Source organism: Trypanosoma melophagium (genome assembly GCF_022059095.1).
Source record: "Trypanosoma melophagium isolate St. Kilda chromosome Unknown ctg6segment0, whole genome shotgun sequence".
NCBI classification, from domain to species: Eukaryota; Euglenozoa; class Kinetoplastea; order Trypanosomatida; family Trypanosomatidae; genus Trypanosoma; species Trypanosoma melophagium.
In genome coordinates, this window is record NW_027125189.1 from 804,490 (window position 1) to 829,424 (window position 24,935).

At 38.7% G+C, this 24,935-nt stretch overlaps 12 protein-coding genes across 12 annotated transcripts; all 12 read left to right on the top strand.

Moving 5' to 3' along the window:
* Positions 1 to 83: 83 nt before the first annotated feature.
* Positions 84 to 1,037, top strand: LSM04_009198 (Leucine-rich repeat; the record flags this gene model as incomplete). The annotated part of the gene is made up of 1 exon (XM_067332564.1): positions 84 to 1,037. The coding sequence occupies one exon, from the start codon at positions 84 to 86 to the stop codon at positions 1,035 to 1,037; it is 954 nt and encodes a 317-aa protein (XP_067187100.1).
* A 312-nt stretch (positions 1,038 to 1,349) lies between these two features.
* LSM04_007650 (Nodulin-like) lies at positions 1,350 to 3,440 on the top strand (the record flags this gene model as incomplete). Its single annotated transcript, XM_067332565.1, has 1 exon — positions 1,350 to 3,440. One exon carries the CDS (start codon positions 1,350 to 1,352, stop codon positions 3,438 to 3,440), a length of 2,091 nt encoding a protein of 696 aa, XP_067187028.1.
* Positions 3,441 to 3,807: 367 nt separating this feature from the next.
* LSM04_002158 (uncharacterized protein) lies at positions 3,808 to 5,685 on the top strand (the record flags this gene model as incomplete). The annotated part of the gene is made up of 1 exon (XM_067332566.1): positions 3,808 to 5,685. The coding sequence occupies one exon, from the start codon at positions 3,808 to 3,810 to the stop codon at positions 5,683 to 5,685; it is 1,878 nt and encodes a 625-aa protein (XP_067186794.1).
* Positions 5,686 to 5,979: 294 nt separating this feature from the next.
* LSM04_003888 (Ribosomal protein S36) lies at positions 5,980 to 6,234 on the top strand (the record flags this gene model as incomplete). Its single annotated transcript, XM_067332567.1, has 1 exon — positions 5,980 to 6,234. The coding sequence occupies one exon, from the start codon at positions 5,980 to 5,982 to the stop codon at positions 6,232 to 6,234; it is 255 nt and encodes an 84-aa protein (XP_067186856.1).
* A 978-nt stretch (positions 6,235 to 7,212) lies between these two features.
* On the top strand, positions 7,213 to 9,150 carry LSM04_005814 (uncharacterized protein; the record flags this gene model as incomplete). Its single annotated transcript, XM_067332568.1, has 1 exon — positions 7,213 to 9,150. The coding sequence occupies one exon, from the start codon at positions 7,213 to 7,215 to the stop codon at positions 9,148 to 9,150; it is 1,938 nt and encodes a 645-aa protein (XP_067186949.1).
* A 372-nt stretch (positions 9,151 to 9,522) lies between these two features.
* On the top strand, positions 9,523 to 10,392 carry LSM04_004530 (Exoribonuclease; the record flags this gene model as incomplete). The annotated part of the gene is made up of 1 exon (XM_067332569.1): positions 9,523 to 10,392. The coding sequence occupies one exon, from the start codon at positions 9,523 to 9,525 to the stop codon at positions 10,390 to 10,392; it is 870 nt and encodes a 289-aa protein (XP_067186897.1).
* A 313-nt stretch (positions 10,393 to 10,705) lies between these two features.
* On the top strand, positions 10,706 to 12,100 carry LSM04_002119 (RNA recognition motif domain; the record flags this gene model as incomplete). Its single annotated transcript, XM_067332571.1, has 1 exon — positions 10,706 to 12,100. The coding sequence occupies one exon, from the start codon at positions 10,706 to 10,708 to the stop codon at positions 12,098 to 12,100; it is 1,395 nt and encodes a 464-aa protein (XP_067186792.1).
* Positions 12,101 to 12,774: 674 nt separating this feature from the next.
* LSM04_006231 (uncharacterized protein) lies at positions 12,775 to 14,547 on the top strand (the record flags this gene model as incomplete). The annotated part of the gene is made up of 1 exon (XM_067332572.1): positions 12,775 to 14,547. The coding sequence occupies one exon, from the start codon at positions 12,775 to 12,777 to the stop codon at positions 14,545 to 14,547; it is 1,773 nt and encodes a 590-aa protein (XP_067186971.1).
* Positions 14,548 to 15,050: 503 nt separating this feature from the next.
* On the top strand, positions 15,051 to 15,251 carry LSM04_008098 (uncharacterized protein; the record flags this gene model as incomplete). Its single annotated transcript, XM_067332573.1, has 1 exon — positions 15,051 to 15,251. One exon carries the CDS (start codon positions 15,051 to 15,053, stop codon positions 15,249 to 15,251), a length of 201 nt encoding a protein of 66 aa, XP_067187054.1.
* A 385-nt stretch (positions 15,252 to 15,636) lies between these two features.
* Positions 15,637 to 17,403, top strand: LSM04_001835 (Helicase; the record flags this gene model as incomplete). The annotated part of the gene is made up of 1 exon (XM_067332574.1): positions 15,637 to 17,403. One exon carries the CDS (start codon positions 15,637 to 15,639, stop codon positions 17,401 to 17,403), a length of 1,767 nt encoding a protein of 588 aa, XP_067186784.1.
* Positions 17,404 to 18,073: 670 nt separating this feature from the next.
* LSM04_003998 (Nucleotide-sugar transporter) lies at positions 18,074 to 19,468 on the top strand (the record flags this gene model as incomplete). Its single annotated transcript, XM_067332575.1, has 1 exon — positions 18,074 to 19,468. One exon carries the CDS (start codon positions 18,074 to 18,076, stop codon positions 19,466 to 19,468), a length of 1,395 nt encoding a protein of 464 aa, XP_067186862.1.
* Positions 19,469 to 20,660: 1,192 nt separating this feature from the next.
* On the top strand, positions 20,661 to 22,136 carry LSM04_008580 (uncharacterized protein; the record flags this gene model as incomplete). The annotated part of the gene is made up of 1 exon (XM_067332576.1): positions 20,661 to 22,136. One exon carries the CDS (start codon positions 20,661 to 20,663, stop codon positions 22,134 to 22,136), a length of 1,476 nt encoding a protein of 491 aa, XP_067187075.1.
* Positions 22,137 to 24,935: the final 2,799 nt, after the last annotated feature.

Sequence of the window (24,935 nt, forward strand, 5' to 3'; positions counted from 1 at the left end):
AATGGTGATTTCCATTTTTTTATGCTTTTATTTTCCACCATCCTCTTTCTTTTTTATTATTATTTAAATCGTTTTTTCAAAAGATGCCTTCCGATGCTGGAGCGGTAAACTCTGATGTTTCTATTGAGTCTAGAATTCATCATGATTTCCTCACACAGATGCAGTCAAGTAGATTTAATGGCGTATTAAAGCTTCGATGGAAATACGTGCTTCGCACTCTTGCAGCTTCTTCTACCGCTAAAAGGCCACGGGTGTGTTCTGATAAAGAAGAACTAACAGAAGTCGCACAAGATGATACTACACTCTCTATACTTCGGGCCCTTCGTAAAGTCTCTGACGTTCCCTTGAGAGGGTTGGAGCTCCGTCACGCAAGGATCACAGCCAGTCATATAGGTTGTAGTGAGAAGGAAGAGAAAGCAACGGACCGAGAGATAAAACAGAAGAAGACGACTGCACCTACACTCTACAGTTATTTTTCATTAGGAAAATTTGCCTCTTTGCATACTCTTGACTTGGAGTGCAATAAACTGGGGGATGACGGTGTTACATATCTCTCTCAATGGTGTTTACCACAACTAAAGTTTCTTCACTCTTTATTTCTTGCTAGTAACGGCTTCGGTATGACTGGAATGGAATCAATCGTGCAATATGTAGAGAGATATCACATGTGTGATGCTGTCTCTAATGTTACTGCTACCAATAGTGGCTTACATGGGCTGGAGACGGTTGGTCTTTCAAACAATGCAATTTGTGTCAATAAAGAGTCTACAGAATTGATTTTCCGATTGCTGCTCGCGTGTCGGCGTGTACTGCGCCGTTTACACATGAATCACGTTCACATGTCAACTGCGTCATCGGTATCTTTGCTAGAACTTGTTACTTCACTCAGCGAAGAGCAACTTCTGAAATTTCCTCATTTACAGACAATATATATCAAGCAGAACGAGATCAATAAGGATGAGTTTCGATCGATTCAGAAGAGAATTAGTGCTGTGTCTCCTGCTGCTGCTGCTGCAGCACAAGCTTTTCTCGTTTAACATTTTTCTTTCTTTTAAAATTCCCTGGTAAGGAGATGTTGGAATTAAGGTTATACTAGATTTATTATTTTTTTTTTCAAATTTGAAAGTTGTGATTCTCTTATCATTACTCCGTGTGTGTGTGTGCTTTGTTGTTCCGCTGTGCCCCTTGTGCGATACTTTTTTCTTCTTATCGTTCCGTATTTCCTGGTAATATCAAGGAAAGCAACCACAGCAATAGAAGCATACACACAGAAATACGCATAGGTAGGCGTACTAACGAAGAGAGGGAAGTGGGCAGGGACGGGATAAAAAGGAAGGAACGAGGAGGAAATGGCATCCACGATTCAACAGCCACCTTTTATGCATACCCTTCTGGGCCCTGAGGGTCTGATGAGTGATGATGATAATGAGGGAATTTCCCTCCTTCATGATGACCTGGAAGAGGAAGAAGAGGGAGTGAGGGAAGTGAATACCGCTCAGGGTGAGTCGCCGTCCGATCCTCTTCTTGCACTCTCCGTTGGGTCCACATTGGTCGATGCTCAGGGTGGCGCAAAGCCAGACAAGCTCTACGGTAAAGTCGAACAGAATGGTGTTGGTGTTCGCGGCTCTGCTGCTGGTGCTGGTAACGACTGGCGGCGGAGTGGCAATCGACAACGACGAGGTCTACCTCCACTGAGCGAACCACGACGATTCTGGCAGCTTTTTGTGGGTATTCTGTGCTGTTTCGCAGTTTCATCAACTTATGCATTTAATCTCTACAGTGGACAAATGCAAGCCAAGTACAATTTCACACAAAATCAAATGACCACCATTACTACTATTGCTGATGCAATAGGTGCAATTACACTCCCTTTTAGTTTCTTGTATGATCACTATGGCGCATGGCCTGTTTTTTTGACTGCGATGATACTATTTCCGCTGGGTGGGGTATTATTTGGTTTGACGTATGCCAATGTTATTCCAGGGTCATTACCAGCCTTCTCTGTATATGCTTGCATGCAGTCAATCGGTACTTCATTACTTGATATATGTGCTGTAATGACATTACTCTCCATATTTCCTGTTAATCGAGGAGCCGTTGTGGCAGTAATGAAAACGTTTTCAGGAATGGGTTCTGCTATTATGGGTGCCATTCACTTGGCCTTTTTCTCAGCAAATGATGATAATGATACGAGTCGTTTCTTCTTCTTTCTTGCGGCTCTCGGGTGTGTCGTGTCGTTTCTTGGTCTGGTTTTTGTGGAGGTCCCACCATACATGATCAAAGGGTGTGAGCAGAATGTCCTTACAGACGAGGAACGAAGGTTACGACGCCGTATGAAGAGACAATATCTACGACAGAAGGCTCCTGCTGCACGTTTCGGTATTGGCGTTGTTATTGTGTTGATTCTGGTGGTGTTTCTCCCCACACAAGGAGCTCTGTCAGCGTACTTCGATCTTGATCGTAAGTACCATATTGCATTTGCATGTGTTGCTCTCGGTTTACTTGCACTATATCCAACAATGGCTTTGCCACTGAAAGTACTTGACCGAAAGGTTTACTTACTGGATGCTGGCAGTATTGCGTGCAGTTCTAGCCGTGTAAGCCGTGTGAGTCGCGCAAGCCATTTTACACGCGATAGTATGGATAGTACCGCTGCAGGTGATATTGACTTAATTTCGCCTCAGTACCACACCACGGTATTTGAAAACTTTCGAACGATGCGTTTCTTGGCGCTTTTGTGGACGCTTTTCTGTCTTTTTGGAGCGCAAATTATTATAATAGGGAATATGCGTTTTCTCTTTGGTGCTCTTGCAGGGGAGCCTCTTGACGAGTCTTTTATGGCACTTCTTGTCGTGCTTGTTGGTGTCGGCAGTGGAGCTGGGCGTATTTTGTTGAGTATCCTTGAGATTGTTACGCAGGGTCGACCTGCTGAAAGACGAATTCCCATTACTTTTATATTATTTGTTCCGACGGGCTTCACAGTGCTTACTCTCGTCTTGATTACGTTGGTTACACCCAAGGCGCTTCCTATTCCTTGCTTCATTATGGCACTAGCCAATGGATGTGCGGCTGCAGCAGTTGTTATTGTTTTACGCACTATATATGCAAAAGATGTGGCTAAGCATTACAATTTCTGTATGCTTGCTGGGATCCTTGCATCAGTGTTAATGAATCGTTTTCTGTATGGGGAGTGGTATACACACCAGGCTGCCTTGCAGGGAGGTAGCCTGTGCTACGGTAAACAGTGCGTCTTAATGCCCCTATTAGTATCTCTTGGTATGAATATCTCTGCTGTTGCATCCTCTGTTTATATTCATTGGGACTACAGCAAGTATTGTCAAGAGATGCTTGAAGTGCGAGACGGGCGACTGCGTGGAGGGAGACGTCGTAGCATATTTGAAGATAATGTATTGACAAAAAGTGTGAACCCTGTCAACTAAATGGCGGTCGTGCGTGGCCTTACAATAAAAATGGGTTCGAATGAGAGTTGTTTATACAATATCTTAAAGAAAGACTCATTCTTTTTTTTTTCTTTTGCTCGTTTCGTTTTGCTTCTTTTGTAATTCTAATTTGTTAGGAAATTAGAAACGCGTTTGTTTTTTATTTTTTTTTTCAAATTTGAAAGTTGTGATTCTCTTATCATTATTCCGTGTGTGTGTGTGTTTTGTTGTTCCGCTGTGCCCCTTGTGCGATACTTTTTTCTTCTTATCGTTGTTTTTTTTTTCTTTCTTGATGATCGTGTTGGTGGTTCATTTTCCTTTTGGTGCTCAGAATGCATGTAATAGTTCTAGTTGCAGGGCTTGGAATATGATTACGCAGAAACTTCGGGAACTGTTACAACGGCCAGTCCCCCGGCGGCGTGTGAATAGTGTCCATACTTCCCAAACCGTTGTGGTTGGAAGGCGAATGACCGTTAACGGCTGTGCGGCTGTTGTGTGTTTAACGGGCCGAACCGCAGAGGAACGAGAGCAGCGGCATGTGGTGCTGCAGGGAATTGGACCAGGCGATGTGATTCGCACCCTGGCCCGTTTCTTTGATACAATTGTGCAGGAACGACGATTGCCAAACTCTCAACATTGTCGTTTGTGGCGGCGTAGACATGCGGGTAATGTTAATAGCGGTGCGGCGTGGGGACGAACACGTGTGTCGGCATGTACACATCACAATAATGTGCGTATGTGTTCACGTTGTCCGTGGATGGGATTGGCAGTAACAGCATCAAGAGAGATTAAGGCGGAACGACTTCGCCGGGCAGTGGAGAATGCTATTACTTGGACTAGTGATGGTACGGTGGTTACCAAAGGTGATGATAACACTTTCTCAACTGAGAATAAGAAAGAGGAGAGAGAGAATTGTATTCGGCCTTCTTTCTCATTGCGTTTTTTGGAGCCATTTGATATTTCTCTAGAGGTCCACTCCATGCGGGAAATGGAGTTTCACTTTGAACAGGCGGCACCCCTTCGGGAATCCTCTAGTGTTGACCCCTCAGAAGAAGAGGGATCTACCATAGAGACTGGAAAGTTTCGTTTTTCTGAGGATTCCGTAAGTGCACCGGATTGTTTTTTATGCACTCTTGAGCAACAGCGTCTTCTTGCTTCTCTAAACCGGTGGGCAGAACGATTGCCTCTGCCTGTACAAGAGAGTCTTTGTGCAGCTTTTGTATTACAACATCCGCGAAATCCCACAACCCACACATGGGAGCGTGATCTGCATGTGACACTTCTCTTACGTCAGGATGTCTCTCACTTTGGTGGATTTACGCCATTGTGTGGACCATCACAGCCAGAGAATACACTCTCATTAGAGGAACAAAAACTGGTAGATGCCGTACTCTCTGCTGCGCCATTAACCCAACGAATTGGAGTTGCTACATTGTGTACGGATGGTGCACTAAGTTGTCTCTACCCACGTCCTCAGCGAGTAGATATATCTCAGGCGAGATCTACTATACAGCAAGAGGTTGTGACATGCACTGCAGTACATGGTCCTTCTGGAAAAGTAATAACGGCGTCGTTGCCATTCATGCACAGTACGATTGCCTTTGCTCTTGGCTCGCAGAACTTGAATGCATTAGAACTTTTATCACCTTCTCTGTGGCGTCAAGGACAGGCACTTGAAGCAGTTGGATCTCTCTTACTTTCTCTTCTTGGTGATAAACAGAGTGATGGTTCTCTCGTTGTATTTGCTGATCAGAATTATCAGGAAAATACTGGGGCTTCTGTGGCACAGATGAGTGGTTCACATCTTTTGGGTTCAATGCTCATACAGTTATTTAAACAACATTTTTCACAATCTCTTCTTCATGTTTTGAAGGGTGAACGCGAAAAGGGAGGGAAAGGTACGGTAGATCTTGCCCATTTATCTTCTGCATTGTCTGCATTGCGAACTAAACCTGCAATAATATGGGCCTGTATCATTGACAGTAACTCTGATGTAGCGGCAGCGTTAAGTGTTTTTCGCCAAGGAATGGAACTCATTCGACACAAGTCTATTGTTACACCGCACAAGTTTCTGCTTCTTCAGCTTACTGCAAATGGAAACTTTGATTTGATTTCGCAGACTCTATGCGGGGTACGAACCGTATTGGAAGGATATGTACAACTCCACTTGGAGAGTGGGGTTGTTGATATTGATCCCTGGACAGCTGCGGCTGTTGGTTACGTTGTATTGGAGTTCTCTATATAGGGGCATGCCGTAATTGTTAGGAAGTTGTATCTCTTCCTTTATTATTCAATTAATGTTCTTTCCTTTTTTTTTTGTATTCTTAGTATTCTAATGGGAATATTGTTGTGAGTAATGTAAAGTAGAAGGAGTAGATTTTTCACCGCCAAGAACCCTTTTTTTCTTCTCTTTTCTTCCCTTGTTTTCCTTTCTTCTTATCATCGCTTTTCCTATCCTTTCTTGCAAATACAAGACAAGTAGAGAAGAATCGGACTTGTATAGTATCTAAATTAGGATAACGAAAAAAAAAAAAAATAAATGTTGAGTTTAACGATGTTACGTTACCGTCAGCCTCTCATCCGCTTTACATACGCCATGAAGAAGAGTGGCGGGGCTGTTGTTGGAAGTAGTACTGTGGCTGCCTCACCAGTTAAGAACATTCTGGAGACATTTGATGAGTTACCAACGAAGTTCCGACCACACGTTTTTACTGAAGAAGAGATGGAGTTAATATTAACGGGAGGTGCTACACCGTATGTGCCAAAGTCTCTCCAGCGCAAAAAGACAAAGTAAACGTGATCCAACATTCTTCTTCCTCTTTATTTTTTCCCTTTTCTGTTTTTCTCTCTATTTCTCTTTGTTGTTTGGTTTTCTCTCTTTTTACTCTCAGTCTATTCTAATGCCTGATATTTATTCTGCTAGTAGAATAGGAGTGAGATCTTGGAGAATAAAGAAGAAAACAAGACTTTTCTGTTTTTATACATGTATACATGTAGAGAGAGAAGGAGAGAAGACGAAAAAAGAAAAAGTCTGCATATGTGTTTATACCTCTCCCTCCATATATATTTTTCTCTCTTTATTAGGAGACATGAGGGTTGGAAAAGAGGAAAAAAGGTAAACGAACTCCTCTAACAAGAAACAAGAAAAAAAAAATAAATTGATATTTACTTATCTAGGGAAGTGGGGAGTGAACTTCTGTATTACTCGCAAGGGCTGAGAAGTGATATGATATATATATATATACCTGGGTGTTTTTATGCATATCAGTATATTGATTTTAACTCTACTATGAGTAAATTTTCTTTTGAAGGGTATTTACACCTTCTCATTCTTCTTTTTATTGGGTATTGGTAAACACGTCAAATGTTTTGTGAGTAAATATATGTAATTTCCTTTATTGCTTTTTTGAATCGTTTTGTTTCGTTTGTTTCTTTTGAATTGGGTTGTGCAGTATTCTGTTCCCACACTTCTCAGGGGTTGAGGGGAAACAGCAACAGGATCAATATAACAAGAGCAAAGAAGGAAGAACTAGAAAGAAAAAAAAAAACGGGCAATTCGTTCATCGGCATCTAAAAAAAAAAAAACAGACAAACGTCAAATACAGAAGAATAGCAACAATCAGGATAAAGGAAAAGGGGAAAAAAAGAAGAAAGACGGAAATAATAATAGAAGATAGGAATAAAAATAAATAAATAAAGAGCTTCAAAGACAATCCCAATACCGCGCAAAGCACTGTAAAAGAAAAAAACTGTATTGGATAGAGAGAGCAGTATGAGTCCCAAACATCGTGATCCCTGCAGTGGAACTGCACTGCGTTCCTCCACCCCGCGTGCCCCCACACACACTAAAAAACAAATAACTCCTTCCCCGCACAATGCCCCCGCCTCACCCCGCAGTAAAACTGGATCCCAGCCGAGTCTCATTGTGGCGCGTGAGCTCTACAAGGTACTTGAACAGGAAATGCGGGAAACTGCCACCACCCCACGTAGACGTTCCACTTCACGCGGAGCTGGACAGTCCTCCAGGCCGAATTTTCTCTTTTGTTACTTGTGTGGACTGCAGTTCAGCTCGGCGAGTCTGCCCATTCACCAACCGCAGTGTTATGTGAAGAAACTGATAGAGTGGGAGCGCATGGATCCCGCCAGGCGAGGACCAAGGCCAGTGGACCCCAGTGAACATGAGGAGCGGATGAAGAATATGGGCTGTCTTGCAGCTGGAAAGACAGGGAACGATGGTAAACTGACGGGAAAAGAACTCGATCAATTCAATGAAATGCAAATTGAACACTTTAATAATAATATGTTACTAAAGTGTGAAAACTGTGGGCGTACATTTCTTCCGGACCGTCTGGAAGTCCATCAACGCAGCTGTAAACCGGGATCTGCAGGGGCTTCTAAGCCACCTCCTCGCCAATCAAGTGCTAAAGGTGAAGGGAAACTATCTGCAGTGTCAGTAAGTGAAGTAGAGAAGAAGAAAAAAGAGAATTTACTCCGTCAAAGGAGTACAGAGGAAAAGGATTCACAACCGGCCGCACGTGTGGAGAGAGTTGTACGAAGTGGAGTAGGTTCTGTTCCATCGGCAAAGGAACGCAGTACTTCATCTTTAATAAAAAATATTTCAAAGCATGAAAGTTCAGAGAGTGTAGCATCATGTAAGGATCCATTAGCATCAACGAAAGCTGGTATAGATGATGAACTTTCTGATACTGGAACTGCCATGACTTTTCCTGTTATTAATACTTATGAAAAGAGTAGTGTTATTACTGTTACTACTCCTGATAATATTCCTGAGTATCATGGTCATGATGATGATACCTGTACCGTTGAAACTAAACCTTCTGGAATCCACTTGCAGGCGAGTAGTAGAGAGGGTAGCACAAAGTTAGATGTAGTTTCTGAAAAGCGATGTGCGAGTGCCTCTGTCAATTCCACATACAACGAATCCTTGCAAGCTTCTAGAGTAAGTGGAAGCTCACCACTAAAGGGAATGGGAAAAGGTCTTGCAAACTTTAATCAACTTGATGAATCACCAGAATATGTGGATCTACATTTGCAAGGTTCAGAGACATTTGAAGGAGAAGGAACATTTCCTAGACGCTCTGTAAAGATCCCATTAAACAATGTATCTCGCTTTAAAAATGTACAATCTCGTATTAAAATAGATAGAGAAAAACAGGAAGAGTTACCAAGGTGTCAATACTGTAATCGTACATTTAAAGTTGATCGACTCAGCAAACACGAAGATGTGTGTTTAGAGCGCAATAAACCGCAACAAAAAAATACCGGACCTACTGGCACTAGTAATACTAATACGACTCGATCTTCAGTATCGGATTCAGGTTTAACGCGGGGAAGTGGTAAGTTGGCAACTTCTGGGGCACAAAAAGAGCCTAGTAATAAGAAACAACAACAAACTACGACGGCGACAACAACAACAACAACTCCCGGGAGTAGTACAAAGGTGGCAGATATATCATCTTCTTCGGCTGTTGGGAATACCGTACCTGAAAAGAATAACGTACCTGAAAAGAATAACGTACCCGAAAAGAATAGCGTAAGCTCTTTGAAAAAGGCCGAAGGCTGCAGTGAGAGCAATGAAGGTTCTACTGATAAAATTCCAAAACAAATTTTTTGCATTGAGTGTGGTAGTAAACTGTATCTTGAGACGCAGCGATTCTGTGCACAGTGCGGGGCAAGGCTATTACAGTAGACTTTGTCAATGCAGTGTTTCTCTTCTGTTTGTGTAGGTGTAGCTTGATGACTTCTTCGCCCTGACGTTACTGATAATAAGAAGAAGGATTACGTAAAGAAGAAGTAAAGGAGAAAGAAAAAAAAGAAGAAACCTTTCTTACTGCGAGAATGTCCTGGCATTTATGGCAACAACAAGGTAGAGCAATCAAAAACAGAGAGAAGAAAAAGGAAAATATGTCCTTGTTTAACGTACAAAGAATGCAGTAACAAAAATGTAGTTTCTTTTTCCGCAAATAACAATAAAATACTATTTGTTTCTTTTTTCCTTTTTATTTTTTTTTATTCTTTTTATTTTGCACTTAATAGGACCAGAAGGTTGTGTTGAGGTAATATGTCTCTTCCACCTGCCACAGGCGCCGTGGAGCTTGTCTCCTTTAAACAACATGTTGCACAGCTCCTCAGGCAAAAGAGAAGATTGGATGAACGTTCATTCAACTGTTTTCGAAAACCCCAAATTCTTCATGATGTTATGGGAGAAATTCGGGCTGATGGGGTTCTGGCGTCCACTTTATATACAGATAATACAGGTACTTGTGTAAATTGCACAGTTAGCGGTGTATTTGGTCCTCCATCATCGGAGTTTCCAGACGAGGGTCGTCTTATGGTAGATGTTACAGCTCCTTTTTTTCCAAACCACAACACTGTAAATATTGAAGGAACATTGCGTGAACTCGCCAGGTTTGTTCGCTCCATTATTGTTTCTTGCATGGATCTCAGTGAACTTTGTGTGATCAGTGGAGAAGCATGTTGGGTACTTCAGGTGGATATAGTTCTGCTTAACGCCGATGGAGGACTACGGGCCGCCGCACTGCATGCCGCTGTTGCCGCACTAAACAATCTCATATTGCCAAAGGCACGTCTCCCCAATAATGATGTGGTGGAGAGCAGACGTTTACAGTTTCATCGTATTCCTGTGGCTATAACTATTGGTATGTTTGTTGCTAACGGTGAATTACAACTCTTAATGGATACTAATGCAGCAGAGGAGAGTGTCGTAGATGCTCTTTTCACTGTTGCCCTTGATGAGTCGGATGGAATTGTGGCATTTGTACACCATGGAATGTATGCAGTTAATGCATCATTGTTAACTGGTGTAATAAACGCGTTCACTTTACATAGTGCAACGCTTCGCTTGGCTATTCTTAACTCTAAGGCCTCAAATGATTCTGGAAATGAAGAGAATAGTCTAAAGAACGAGTAATCAGAAGTGAAGAATGGAAGGAAAGAGAATTCAAGGTATACAGCACACGATATTCATGGTATACATATGTCTGTTTCTGTGTGAAAAAAGAAAGAAAAAAGAAAAGAGGGTAATCTCTCTCTCTCTCTCTCTGTGTGTGTAAGCTTGTGTATGTCTTTTTTTTCTAAATATGTATTCGCTATTTTTGTATTCTTTTGTTTTTTTGGATAATAGTGATCTTTTTATTTTACTTTCCTTTTCATTTTCTCCTTTTGTACCTAAGTTAGACTAGAAGTGAAGGCTGAATAGAAAAAAGGAAAGCGAATATTAGCAGATGAATGTAGCCGCACGTGATCTTCGCAGTTATCACTTGGCCCGATTACTGCATTTGGTCCCGCAGCTCCATCGTGTCTACGCCGAGAACTGTTTTTTAGTCCCACTCTTCTTTTCATGTGTGAGTGCAAAGGCGAAGGCACATGCTAAGTTGATACTGCTATGTTTGCACCGTCGACTTAGTCCTACATGCACACCAGACGTGTATGAACACATACTTTCTTTCTTATCATTTCCTGAACTTGTTCTTGTGGCGCCAGAAACGCCATTGGGTTCTCCCTCACTATTACATTCTGACTCTGCTGAGCAATTACCACCTACTGGCGTTAAAAAGAGAATGCGAGAGGAGATGGAAACGGGTGTTTCACCAGTATCTTTACAGTCATCCATCGCAGGTGTAAGGGAGGCAACAAATGAAAGGATAGAAAATACAGAGAAACAGGGAAAGGAACAATTAGAATCACCTGAACATCATAATGTACGAGAAGTATCAACACATATTGCAGATGGTGAAAAGGGAATGAGAATTACATCAAGAACAACAACAACAACAACAACGACAGGAACAACGACAGGAACAGCGACAGGAGAAATACCAACAACTACACTAGCAGATCCGATGTTTCTTGTTCGTCCTCCATGGACACTTAATTCTGAAAAGGCAATGACACATCTTTTCGTTCGTATGGTATCTGAGCATCAACATAATGAGGAAACTATGAATACTTTTTTTGGTCGTTATGGTCAAGTTTCATGTAAATTACAAGAAAGACGACAAATTCAAGACACAAGTCGTCCAGGGGTTGTAATTCATGTTCAAGATTTTATTGTTACGGTTGATTCTACTCATAATGCTTTACAGGCTGTTCGTCACGCATACTACCCTGAATTAGCCTTTATCGCCCTTCATGAACCCTTATTCAACACCTACACACTCGCTGATGTGGATCGTATATTAAATGATGTTTCTGTAGAAATCATTGAAGAGCCATGTATTAGCGATCTCGCCCCTGACGGAGAAGAGATATTATTACCCCCATCCCAAACATTTATCCCTGATGTTGTCGTGGATGGATTACCGTACTGGCTTACCGTGGATCAACTACGGGCGTCATTCTCACAGTATGGACGTGTAGAGGATGTGCGTATGGCGGTGGATGATCGCAGTGGTGCCTTTACGGGTGCCGCACTGCTTCGCATGTCATCTGTGGAGGAGGCCGTCGCGGCATCGGAAGGTCTCAACGGTGAAATACTGAAAGGCCACACACTTGTAAGTGGAGTGCTGAACAGTAATCTTGATATTGAATCACTGCGGCACGGAACCATTATTCAGCGGGCGGACGAAGTTCTACCAGCGGACTATGATATCACTGTAAACGGTAGACGATGGGTTTAGAAATGGGTGCAAAAATGGGAATATCGGTGATATTAATAAAGAGAAAAGAGATTAGCACCTGGTATTTATTATTATTATTATTATTATTATTATTATTATTATTATTATTATTATTATTATTTGTGGCTACAGTTCTGGAGGGCGATGGATTGTTGTCTGAGTGATTCGTCGAAAACTCTTTCTTTTTCTTTTTTTTTCGTTTTGCAAAGCAAAAAAAAAAGAGGCGAGGAGGTAATTATGGGCCTAGACATCGTCTAATATAATATACGATGGGTAATGTTGATTCGGTTGGTTTTGTTTTGTTTTTTTCTTTTCACCCTGTTTCTTATTTGTTTTTAAGGATGGGTGTTTTTTATTTTTATTTTTAACCAAGTAAACACTCATGAAAGCATCATCAACCCTTTTTTTTTTCTTCTCATTCTTCTTGTTTTCTTTTATATTTCTCTCCATATAAAAGAGGGTTGAGTGAGTTATCGACAAAACACCAACTTTATGAAGAGTCCCCCCCTACTAAAACAGGTATCGTACGTATATTTATCACGAGAAGGGTATTCTAAAGTCATTGCAAGTCAGCAAGCGAAGATAACGAAGGATAAAAAAGAAAAGAAAAAAAGAAAAGAGCAGGGCAAAATAAAAAGAGAAGGAAAGAGAAGAAAATTATATGGTTTTAAATCATGTCTTTTTTATGTAGTTCTGAGAAAGTGATAACAAGTGTTATTACAGGGCGAGGAAAAGATAATTCTGTGCGTCCCGAATCAGCCGAGGTATCTTCTGTGAAAACACATCCCCCACCAGGATCTGCACGTCAGTGGGTAGAAGTAACGATGATGTGTTTACAAGACAAGACTGTTCCACTCTGTCGATTACTACGTATGCTTGAAGATACCGTACAGGCGTTAATAGACGAGGATACATCTAAATTAGAAAAGACACAAACGAGAACAATTGCCTCCATGTCTGTTCCTGGTGTTCCTGCGTTAGCGGTAGATGATGGTGTGGGTATTGAGTTCAGTACACCCGAGACTAATTCCATTCGACTTAATCCAACGGTGGAAGTCACTCCACGACGGTGGTTAGCCACACGGTTTGCTCTTTTGGGTTCTCAACTTGCACTTCATCGTGGATCGGCATCTTCATTACGTGCGGCTGTACGTTTAGCAGAAATGGCTGTGGCGACACATCACTGTTCAACTACTACTACAAATCTCGCATGGGCCTCTTACTGTCTTGGACGTCATATGCAAGATAGTGGTAAACATAGTACACTTGAAAAAGTATCACGGGACTTAACGTTGGGAAGTTCAGAAACGATTTTAAAACGTTCCTTCTCATGTCCTACAGATACAGTATTACTAACTAAACTAGTTTGGCTTATGGCCCTTCTTGGTGAAACAAAACAAGCCTTAATTGTTGTACCACGTATTATCGAACATAACCGAGCTGAAGTAAAGGCATTGATATTACTTTCACTTTTGTTTTCAGGTACAGGGGAATATCACAAGGCATTAGAAGTAGCATATCATATAGAACAACTTTATCCTCAAAATATTGTTGGTGGTCTTCTTCTTATAATGCTTCGATACGCATCAGGTGATATTAAATATCAAAAGCAAGAAAGTGTTGAAGAACTTTTAACGGTATTGATTGCACGTATACACGCGGTATCTCAATATACATCTAGTGGAATTACTTTAAATGATTTAATTGCTATTCCTGGTATAGCCACAACGGCAGTTGCAGATGATGTATGGAGTACTCGCAGTGAAGGAGTGAATCATGTAGCAGGACATTGGGCCTTATTAGCATATGTGGCATTAGAAACAGGATGTGATTCTATTGCACAACTTGCAGTAGAGGCGGGAATGGAATATATAAGTGAAGCAAAGGAGGAATATCGTCAATCTTTTTCAGATTTAATCTGCTGTGACGCAAGAATCAAGATAAATCGAATTGAGAAACTCATGGAAAGAGTACATGGACACTCCAATCCAGTTAATATTAGTAATAATAATAGTTTAGGCGGAGCACCCACAATAGTGACTGTGACGGAGTTGCAGGAGGTGGGGGATGCACGCGTTATAAAACAACAACAAATCCTTTTAGATCATAATGAAGTATTATCACTACGTACAATGCTTGGAAAGGCAATTGAGGTGAGTGCGGCCCACGCCGAGGCCCATTTACTTCTCGGCCGTCTTTACTTATTAGAGGCATTAAAGTCCGATCAATCACAATATGTACACCAAACACGATTGGTAGAGGCGGCCCATTACTTTGAGTCCGCCATTCGTTGCTCCTCCACACTAACGGAGGCCTACGAGGGAATGGGGCGTGTGCGTGAGGCACAAGGGGCGATGGAGATGAGTTTGAGTTTTCTTTCGTCCGCCGCAGAACTGGCATATCGGCAACCGGTGATTCCATTCGAGAGATTTTCATACCTTTTGTAAGAGGGGAGAGAAAAGAAAAAAAAATGTGTCTATACATATATGTATATGTGTGTGTTAGAAGCAGGACAAATAAATCTCTACAGTAACATACTGATACTAATTGACCTACCGTTTTTTTCTGTTTTCTTCTCTTTAAACTCTGTAGAATGCTGATAGCCATACAAGGCTACACTAATATCTCATATACATATTTGCTTTCACTATTAACAAAATGAATGTTTGGTTTATCTAATTAAGTTTATTTATCTATCTATCTATCTACGTGTGTGTATTCTTCCTTTTTTTTTTATCCTTGTTATTTTATTCCTTGAAGATCGTCTAGTCAAGGGAAGTAGGACTTGTATTAACAAGAGAATAGTAGCAGACAAGGAAACATTATCTAGGATAGAACGTAGAAAGAAAAAGAGAGGATAGTGATCATTAGCATTGCGAAGAAGATAAAGGAAAACATATACATAAACATCGGGGAGTACCAAAGGTAACACGATAATATTTTGTGAAAGATGTCAGCTCTTGATATTGCGTGCTCTGGAGCCTTTTACAATAACACATGTGTGCTTGATATCATGAAGTACCGCTGTATGCAGACACAGCCAGTCAACACCCCGAGTGAGAGCAGCAGCCATGAGGAAGTAGAGGAGGCTGCGGAGGTTGAACATGTTGAAGAAGAAGAAAATGTTGAGAGTGGATCTGAGGCTGAATAGTAATGTTTTATGAAATACACTATAGCTAGGAAATATAAATACTTTCTTCCTTATTCTTCTTTAGTTCTTTCTTTTCTTCCTTTCTGAGGGAGATTTTTTTTTTTTCGTCACTATTAATGTGATATGTTTCCCATGATTTGTTCTCTTTCTGCTGCTTTCTTGTACTTTCAAAAAAAAAAAAAAACAAATAAATAAAAATACAGTAAAGGTGCAAGGACTATTATTATTATTATTATTATTATTATTATTATTATTATTATTATTATTATTATTATTATTATTATTATTATTATTATTATTATTATTATTATTGTTTTATTAATATTAATAATATTATTTTCTATTTTTCAAGTGGGGGACCCCATCACTCTTTCCATTAGTGGGAATGAAACGATGTGTATTTCTCCTCTGGCGTCGTGAAAAGAGATTGCCCCGTCGTTTTCGCGATGTTCCCGATGACTTCACGGATCTTCGTTCCTCCGACTGCAGACCGTTAGTCTTCACACCGAAGAGACCAGAGCCACTGCGGGATGTTTCTCTCTCAGATATCATTATTGATGCGTCGGCGATGCAGACATCTTCTCTGCAGGAACTTGCACAACAGCCAGTAGCAATTCTCGATCCAGAACGGATGGGATTACCACCACATCTCGTACAATACTTATATCAGCGCTTTTCTCGTGTTGATACTTTAAGGGATGATCAACATTCTTCATCTCTTTCTTCTTCTTATTCTCATTCTGTTGCGGGTGAGGAATCTGGATTTAAGGGCTTGACAATGGTACAAGCACGTGCGCTTCAACACTTTTACGCTCGGCAGGATGTCGCCCTCTGTGCACCAACTGGAACTGGTAAAACATTTGCCCTCTGCCTCGCGCTTATTGCACGATTAATGCGAGAAGGACCAATGAAACTTCTCTCCACTGTTTTTCTCGCACAAAATGATCAATTATGCTGGCAAATTACAAGGTGGATGCAGGAGATGTGGTGGTATAAGAATGATGATCGTCTCGTATTTGCGGCTACAAGTGATTTACCAGATCATGTCGTGTATAATCGTCTTACTCGGGAGTATTCGGGTTATACAAGTGAAACGGGAAAACCAATTAAAGTAGATCGACGGCCATATGTGTGTGTCGCAACACCGGAGGTTTTTTGGAAGTTTTTTCAACGCCGTCAAGAACAGTTAATGCGAAACACAAAACATTCCTTTTCTCTCACGCCTGTAGTGCCAAGTCTCGATCTCGTTGTGGTGGATGAAGTGGATGATGTACTCCCATCAACACGACCAGAGGCGGCGGGGAATTTACTTATGCGGGAACTCTACCGTTTTGTAAAGTATCAAGCACCTGTACAATTAGTCTTTACAAGTGCAACACTTGCCGGCTCAACAGTTAATCACGTGCGTCGTTTTTTAAAAAAGAGTGTGCTAGAGAGTAAAACATCACGTATATTTGAAAGCGAAGTGCAGAATCTCTCACGTAATGCAAAAATGACAGGTAGTCTCTCTAGAGTTAGTGTTCCAAGTGGGATTGAACATCTCTTTTATACGGCTGATACCTTTGAAGAACAGCAGGAGTGTTTGAAAGCAGTAACACAGGAGAAAAGAGAACATTTCTCATCAAATGATACCACAGATACTTCGAATATACAAATATTAAAGGCTTTACTGATTTTACCTGATTCTGCAAATAGAGAATTCTTTCTTAAAGAGATATTAATACCTATTCAAAATAATGATCGTTTTCAAGTTAAAATAATTGACGAATCTCGACAAGATCGCAAACGAAGAGAAGCAGAAGCTTACATAAAACAACATTCTACTTGTTCAAAACTTTCACAAACAGAGACAGCAAAGGTGAAACCTACTCGTCTTTTTTTTATTTGTACCGCATCTTCTGTTCGAGGTCTTGATATCAATGATTTAACACATGTAGTGATTTTAGCAACTCCACGATCATCCATGGAGTATGCCCATTGGTGTGGACGTGTTGGACGTTTTGGCGGACATGGTGTATCGGTTGTCATTATGAGTCGTTCCGCAGTTCGTGCTATTAGTGGTTATTGTGATGCACTGAGTATTCCTTTCAAGATGCAGCGACGATATAATAAAATCGATATACATGAGGAGCGACGTGCTCTTGGATGGTAGTTTATTGCTGGTTTTTTTATTATTTCACACATTACCCTGTTTGCATTAATCTATTCTTTTTTTCTTTTGATTTATGGACTCTTGTGAGGCACACACATGGTTGTCTTGCTTGTATTTCTGTGATGACCCAGTGGACGGTTTGTCATGTGGAATTGCCGGTTTCAGCGAGTAACTTGGCGAAGTTGTAAAGGAAGAAAGCAAAAAAAGAAAGAAAGAAAGAAAGAAAAATACGTTGGAGTTTATTACTTTCTAATTTGTACGGTTTGTGTGTGTGTCTGTGTATATATATGTGTTTTCGCTTAAATTGTACAGTGTTGTAAAAGGAAGTATATCTCTTATTATTATTATTATTATTATTATTATTATTATTATTATTATTATTATTATTATTATTATTATTATTATTTGATACTGGTACGTATCTGAGGAAAACGTGAGTAATACAAATAATGTATTGATTGAATTTTCTTTTCTCTTTTCTTCTTTTTTTCCCTTTCTTCTTCGCACAGTATATAAAAAAGGGATTTAACTCTACTCGGGAAGCATACCTTTTTCTGTAGTACAGTGGCCTCAGAGGGAAAGAAAAGGAAAAAAAAAAGCATAGTAACCAGAAAAAGTGTATCCTGACGGCTCTTTCACTCATCACAAGTCGCCCACGACCGCTACGCGGATGTGGGCACTATTACGAAACGCTATTCATATCTTTGCATTGACGCAGTCATTCTGCTCCATTCAGCTTGTCTTTCTCGTACTGCTCACAGTGCAGAATGCCACAGCTGTGATGCTTATGAGTTACACACAACAACGACAACCGGCGGATGTCTCGGCGCGCTTTCAAGTCTCACATGTTGTGATGATGCAAGAAGTGACAAAAGTGCTCGCCTCACTGCTGTGGTGTGTGGTGGATGTGTATTTGGCCACGCGTCTGCATAGATACCGTCTGGTAGATAAGGCCGTTGATGAAAAGACGGTGGAGGATCTCAATAATAACAACAGTAATAATAATAATAATAATAATAATAATAATAATAATAATAATAATAATAATAATAATAATAATAATAATAATAATAATAATAATAATAATAATAATACACATAAATCGGTGGTGGTGTCTGTGCATAGAAAAGAGACGGCGGGACACAGAGAGGATCTACGACGTAAAGCCGGAGAAACAAAGGATGAATTAGAATTATCTTCCGGCGGATCATTTCGAGCCCCAACTCAAACTGAAATGTGGCGGGAGTTTAAACGACATTTGATGGCGGAGTTATTTCACCCAGGCGCACTGTGGATGATGGTGCCGGCGGTGATTTACGCGGTTCAGAACTACACTTTATTTGTGGCTTTGGGGAATATTGAACCAACATTGTTTCAGGTGACATATCAGAGTAAAATTCTTGTCATGGCGGTGTTAATGCGGATCTTTCTCAATCGCACTTTCTCACAACGGCAGTGGACGGCACTTGTTCTTCTTGTGTTTGGTGTGGCCATGGCGCAAATTGGGAGTCAAGAGGGATTTTCATCCAAGAAACAAACAGCCGCTATACAAGGGAGTTATTTGGTGGGAGTCACGGCAACAACATGTGCTGTAGTTCTATCTAGTGTGGCTTCTGTACTCATGGAGGCCATATTTAAGGGAAGGACAGGCGCCGTGGATTCATTTACATCCACTAAAAATCTGCACCTTTCGTTTTACTCAGTTTTGTGCTTTCTCGTCGCACAACTACTACAAGGCAGTAGCAATAGGAATAGCAGCAGCAACATGGGCAACACTAATACCATGGATGATTCAGTCAGTGGTTCTTTCACGTTATTATTACGACAATATTTTCGCGGTTTTGATTGGTTAGTGTGGGTGTTAGTTGTTGTACAGGCTCTGGGCGGTCTGCTAGTGGCACTTGTGATCAAATATTCTGATAATATTATGAAAGCCTTTGCTACAGGATGCGCTATTGTTCTAAGCGGATTCTGTTCGGCCTATATTTATGCTTTTGTACCGAGTAATCTCTTTATGCTTGGAAATATCCTTTGCTTTATCTCCATTGTGATGTACAGTCGCTAATTAGGTGACTTATTAGACCTGTGCTTTCTCAGTTTTTTTTTTGGTGTGATTGATCACATGAGGATATTGTTATATACATAACCCAATACATGTCATTTTTCTCCCATATTATTAGTCTGTTTGACTGCTGCGTTTTTCCTTTTTGTGTTTGTGCGCGTACTCACTGCTCGTTTATTTTTCTCTTTGGGCTTATCAGTTATTTTTTTTCGTTTCTTTACAGTGGTACCACGAATAGGAGAGACGCAACGGAAGGATGAATTCGAAGAACCATAGAGCAAGGTATCGGAACACTACTTCAATGGGAAGCAGTTTTTGAGTTATATATATATATATATATATATATATCCCTCTTAGAGCGAAGGGGAACTGCGTTTTTTTTTACATCATCACTAGCAGGTATTTTATATTTGAGAGATATATAGTTATATCTATCTATATCTATATAGCTATACATAAATATTTTCTCAATTCATCCGGTTGTTGTTGCCGTTTTTATTATTATTGCTTTGTTCTTTTTGCTCGCATTTCATCACTACTGTATATCTGATTTAGGCATTACTCTTAGTATGATAAAAATTTATATTAATGTGAGCATTTCGAATTATTATCCGTTAATTTTATTTTTTATTTATTATTGTTCTTATTACTCATTCCTATATATATATATATATATATATATATATATATATATATATATATATATATATATATGTATATGTATTTCCTTTACTTTTTTCACCCTTTTCCTTTTTTCTCTTATTAATTGTTAATTTAGTGAGACACACAGACACGTGTAGATATACACAAGGGATCAAGATCATCTCAGTAAATAGAAGAGGTGTTACCACAGAAGTTTTTTTTTTTTAGGTCGCATTCTAGTCAATTCTTTTTTTTTTCTCTCTCGTGATATCTATTTCTCTACCTCTACTCCAGCAGATTATATAGATTTATATATTTACGTTGGTGTGTATATAATTTATCTTTCTTTCATTACTATTATTGGTACCTAGAAGGTTTATTGCGCCATCACATTGTTTTGTACATTTGAACGAGCGCTTTCTATCTATCTATTGGTGTATTTAATATCCGCTCTAATCTTGTATTCACTATTGGGATCCCCCGTTATTATTATTATTATTATTATTATTATTATTATTATTAGTGAGAGTGAAGAGAAGGGAAGTGTGTGACGATGATGGAATCACTGTTGCAGATGAATGAGAGACCGGAGGATTTATTTACGGTGATTGCACTACCTTCCAGCGCCTCCGATAACATCTTGCAAGACGCAAGCTTTTCTAGTTTCCTGCAAACCACAAACAATGACAATAATAATAATAATAATAATAATAATAATAATAATAATAATAATAATAATAATAATAATAATAATAATAATAATAATAATAAAACAAATGTCAGCCACGGCAGCCATACGAACAGCAACACCGACACTAACAGTGTGCTCCACCCCAACAGCAGCAGTATTCTCAACAGTAGCAACAACAGCAGTCGGCGGTTGGACGGCAGTTCAACAACAGTAATAAGTGGAAGTGGAAGTGGATTGTTGGGTGGATCGTACTTTAATGTGTTAAGTGCCGATAAGAGTGAAACATTATCGATTCCACCGGAATTGATTGAACCCACCGCCGGATCTCGCAATTACGTGGCGAAGAATCACAACACAAATGCCCCGACGTTTGCGTTTTATTTGTGTAAAATGTACACCAGCAACTCCACCTGCGCCCACGGGGCCCTCTGCGACTTTATTCACAGTCGACACATGTTGGCGGCAACACCGGCGGCGGACAGTCGCGTGAAGGTGATTCGCGTGCATTGGTCCACGCCTGCTGCTTCTCTCGCAGAGGCACTGTATGAACGGCATGAACCGGGATTTGTCTTTCATCTCAATAATAATAATAATAATAATAATAATAATAATATGACAGCCCCACGTCGACTGGCATCGGAGTTTGTGTACTGCACAAGAGGAAGTGAAGATGCGATACGGAGTGGATCAATGAAACTCCTTCGATTGTGTAAACACTACGAACGGGAAAAGTGTGCACGGGGGCGGATGTGTAATTTTATTCACCGTGTGCATTTAACACCAGCGCCATTAATGCAGAATCATAATAATAATAATAATAATACTAATACTAATAATAATAATAATAATAATAATAACAATAATAATAATAATAATAATAATATACCGCGTGGACTCAACAGTGGAATACCACAAATGATGCCAGCGAGATTTACTCAACAACAACGACCGGCCATTATTTCATTTGGAAGTCACAGTGGAACGCACGCAGGGAACAGACTCATCGTATCCTCTTCATCAACTTCATTTCCCCAACAACAAACACAGTCTCAACAACAAACAACGCCGATGTTTTCACAGCCACGCGGCTACTCTTTTGGTCCAATCTACACATCTCAACAAACATCGTACGTGAATCACCCGCCAACAACAACAACAGCCACGTCTTCACTGCCAACACCGAAACAAACTACATATTACGCCTCACATCAGCAGCGGCAGCATGAGGCAAAACAACAACAACAACATGGAATTGCAGATCTGCAGAGACAGTCCATAATGTCCGTTTCTACTCCACCCGACTGTTTTCTCTCACCGCTGGTGTTCACCTTTATGTAAGTTATTTGCAAACTCGGAAGAGAGCGTGTGTGTTGTACACAGAGGCGTGATTATCAGTCTCTGTGCATGTAGACATGGACGACTGTATGTGTGATAGCGAAAAAGCGAGAGGAAAACGCAAGAAAGAGAGAAACAGTGGTTTCATTTTCATTTTGTTTTTACTTAAATATAGACCCCACCCATGGAGGGATCGTGGGAAGTGAAAAGGCGAAAAAAAGAAGAATATATATATATATGTATATTATATGTATATCACCATATTTATATTTTTTTTGTGGTTTATTGAAGTTTATTATTATTATTATTATTATTATTATTATTATTATTATTATTATTATTATTATTATTATTATTATTATTATTCTCCAAATTATTATGATGGGGTTTATTCGACGCATTTTCCTAGACGATGTTGTTTTTTTTCGTTTTCATACTTTTCCTTTTTTCAATTGATCTTTCCTTCTTGTTGCTTTCCTTTTTCGTTTTTTTTTACTTGTTTACTCTTCTTTTTTCTACTGTTTTTATTTACTTGTAAGAGTTATGCGGCTGCTCTACGACTTGCCGCTTAAGTTTTGCCATCCAATCCTAGACTATTGTATGGTATCATACTGTTCATTATTACAATATGAATATATTTATATAATTATCATCAAATGTTTTAGTATTATTATTATATTGGAATCATTAATATATTTACTACTATGATATGTTTTTTTCGTCATTATTATTATTATTATTATTATTATTATTATTATTATTAGGATGTGCTTCCTATACCTAGTTGGGCATGATGATGTTGCGTTCTGTTGGCATTCTGAGATACAGAAAAAGTTACGGTACGTTGACCTAAGGAAAAAAAAGAATAGAGAATAAACTTGCCTTTATTCGTATTTCTATCAACTCACTATTTGACGAGCGTTAAGTGTTTTTTTTTTGTTTTCTTGTTTTCTTGTTTTCGTGTTTTTTTTTCTTTTGGGTTTTTTCTTTTTCTTTTTTATATGTTATATTACGTGGATTTAAATACCACTAAATGTATAAAAGAGAAGTACGGTATGGATGAAACGTAGAGATTGTGTATTCATATATATATATATATATATATATATATATATATATATATATATATATTTATTTATTTGCTCTCTCTCTCATTATAACTATTATTATTATTATTATTATTATAATATATATATATATATTGTTAAGTAGATAAAACACTCTATTTGCTCTTCATTGTTATTCCTCTTATTATTACTGTGAACTTCGGCTTGCAATCTTTTTTTTTTTCTCTGCTTTTTTTTTGTTTCTTGTGCGATTGTTTGCGTTTACATTTCAAAGTGAACTTTTCACGAATGGGAACAGCAGCGTTGAGAAGAAAAAGAAAAAAAGAAAACGAAATTGCGTAAAAGTAGTGGTATTGCTTTGACGAAGTTACTGGAACTGTGAAATCAAACAAATAAATGTTTTTATGTAATTATTAAAGAAACAACAACTGATGGAAAATTCTTTTCTTTTTTTTTTATTTCACTGTTTTTCTTTCTCTATCGGCTTTGCACCTTATCAGAGAAAGAAGCACCGAGTAAAAGGGGCATAATAATAAAAAGGGAAAAGTAGTTGAAATGAATTTCATACTTTTTTTCCTAAAATGAAATAATCAAAACTGTGACTGATAGTGCCGGTGTAAAAAAAAAAAGGAAAAAGAGTATTTAGATATACATATCCTATGCATATTACTATTATTATTATTATTATTATTATTATTATTATTATTATTATTATTGTTATTATTATTATACTATATTATATGAATATTTATTTACTTATGTAAATCAATATATTTTATTTTGTTGTTTTTCCCTTTTTTTTTCTCTTTTTGTGTAGAAAAGAAGCATTCGTTGGAATCTGTTTTATGTGTTATTGCCTCGATTTTCTTTCTTTCTCTGTTGTTCCTATTTGCATGAATCTTCAGAAATAAAACAATAAAAAAAAAGAGAAATAAAAAAAGACGATTACGTTAATTATTAAAGAGTTCTTGCTTAAACAGCTTCTTAGCCTGTCCTTTTTCGTTTATTATTATTATTATTATTATTATTATTATTATTATTATTATTATTATTATTATTATTATTATTATTATTATTATTATTATTATTATTATTATTATTTCTCTTTTGTCCGTATATTAAATTTTCGTTCTTTTTGTTTTGTTTTTTTCCTATCTCTTCAAGATTGGAATTGAGAGAGAGAGAGATGGGGAGAGAAGAACGATGGAAATAGAGAAAAGGAAGAAAGTTATTATGATTACTACAGCATTGGATGGACTTTTACTGAACTCTAATCTTTTTTTCATTTCTGACGTTTTCTCTCACTTTTTCTCCGTTTTTGGTTTTTTTTTGTGTTTTTTTTTTATCCACTTTTGTGTGTGCACAGTGGTGTGTGTATATATCCTCATATATCACGCTGCAGTTGCGATCCACTATGTTTTTCTTTTTTAAATTCCTCTTGGTATTATATATATATATATAATAGGAATATTATTTAGGTATTCTATTGCTTGAGTGTTCATATATATACAATTAATTTCTTCTTTTCCTTCTTTCTTGCACAGTGGCGGACGATAGGGTTCAGTGATATCCACCAATCCATCACTGAAAAGTAATTACACCATATATATATATATATATATATATATATATATATATATATATATATATATAAAGAAACCAAACAAGTAGAATATTGCTAATAATATAGGATATATCCATTCCTCCTCCTCCTCCTCTTATTATTATTATTATT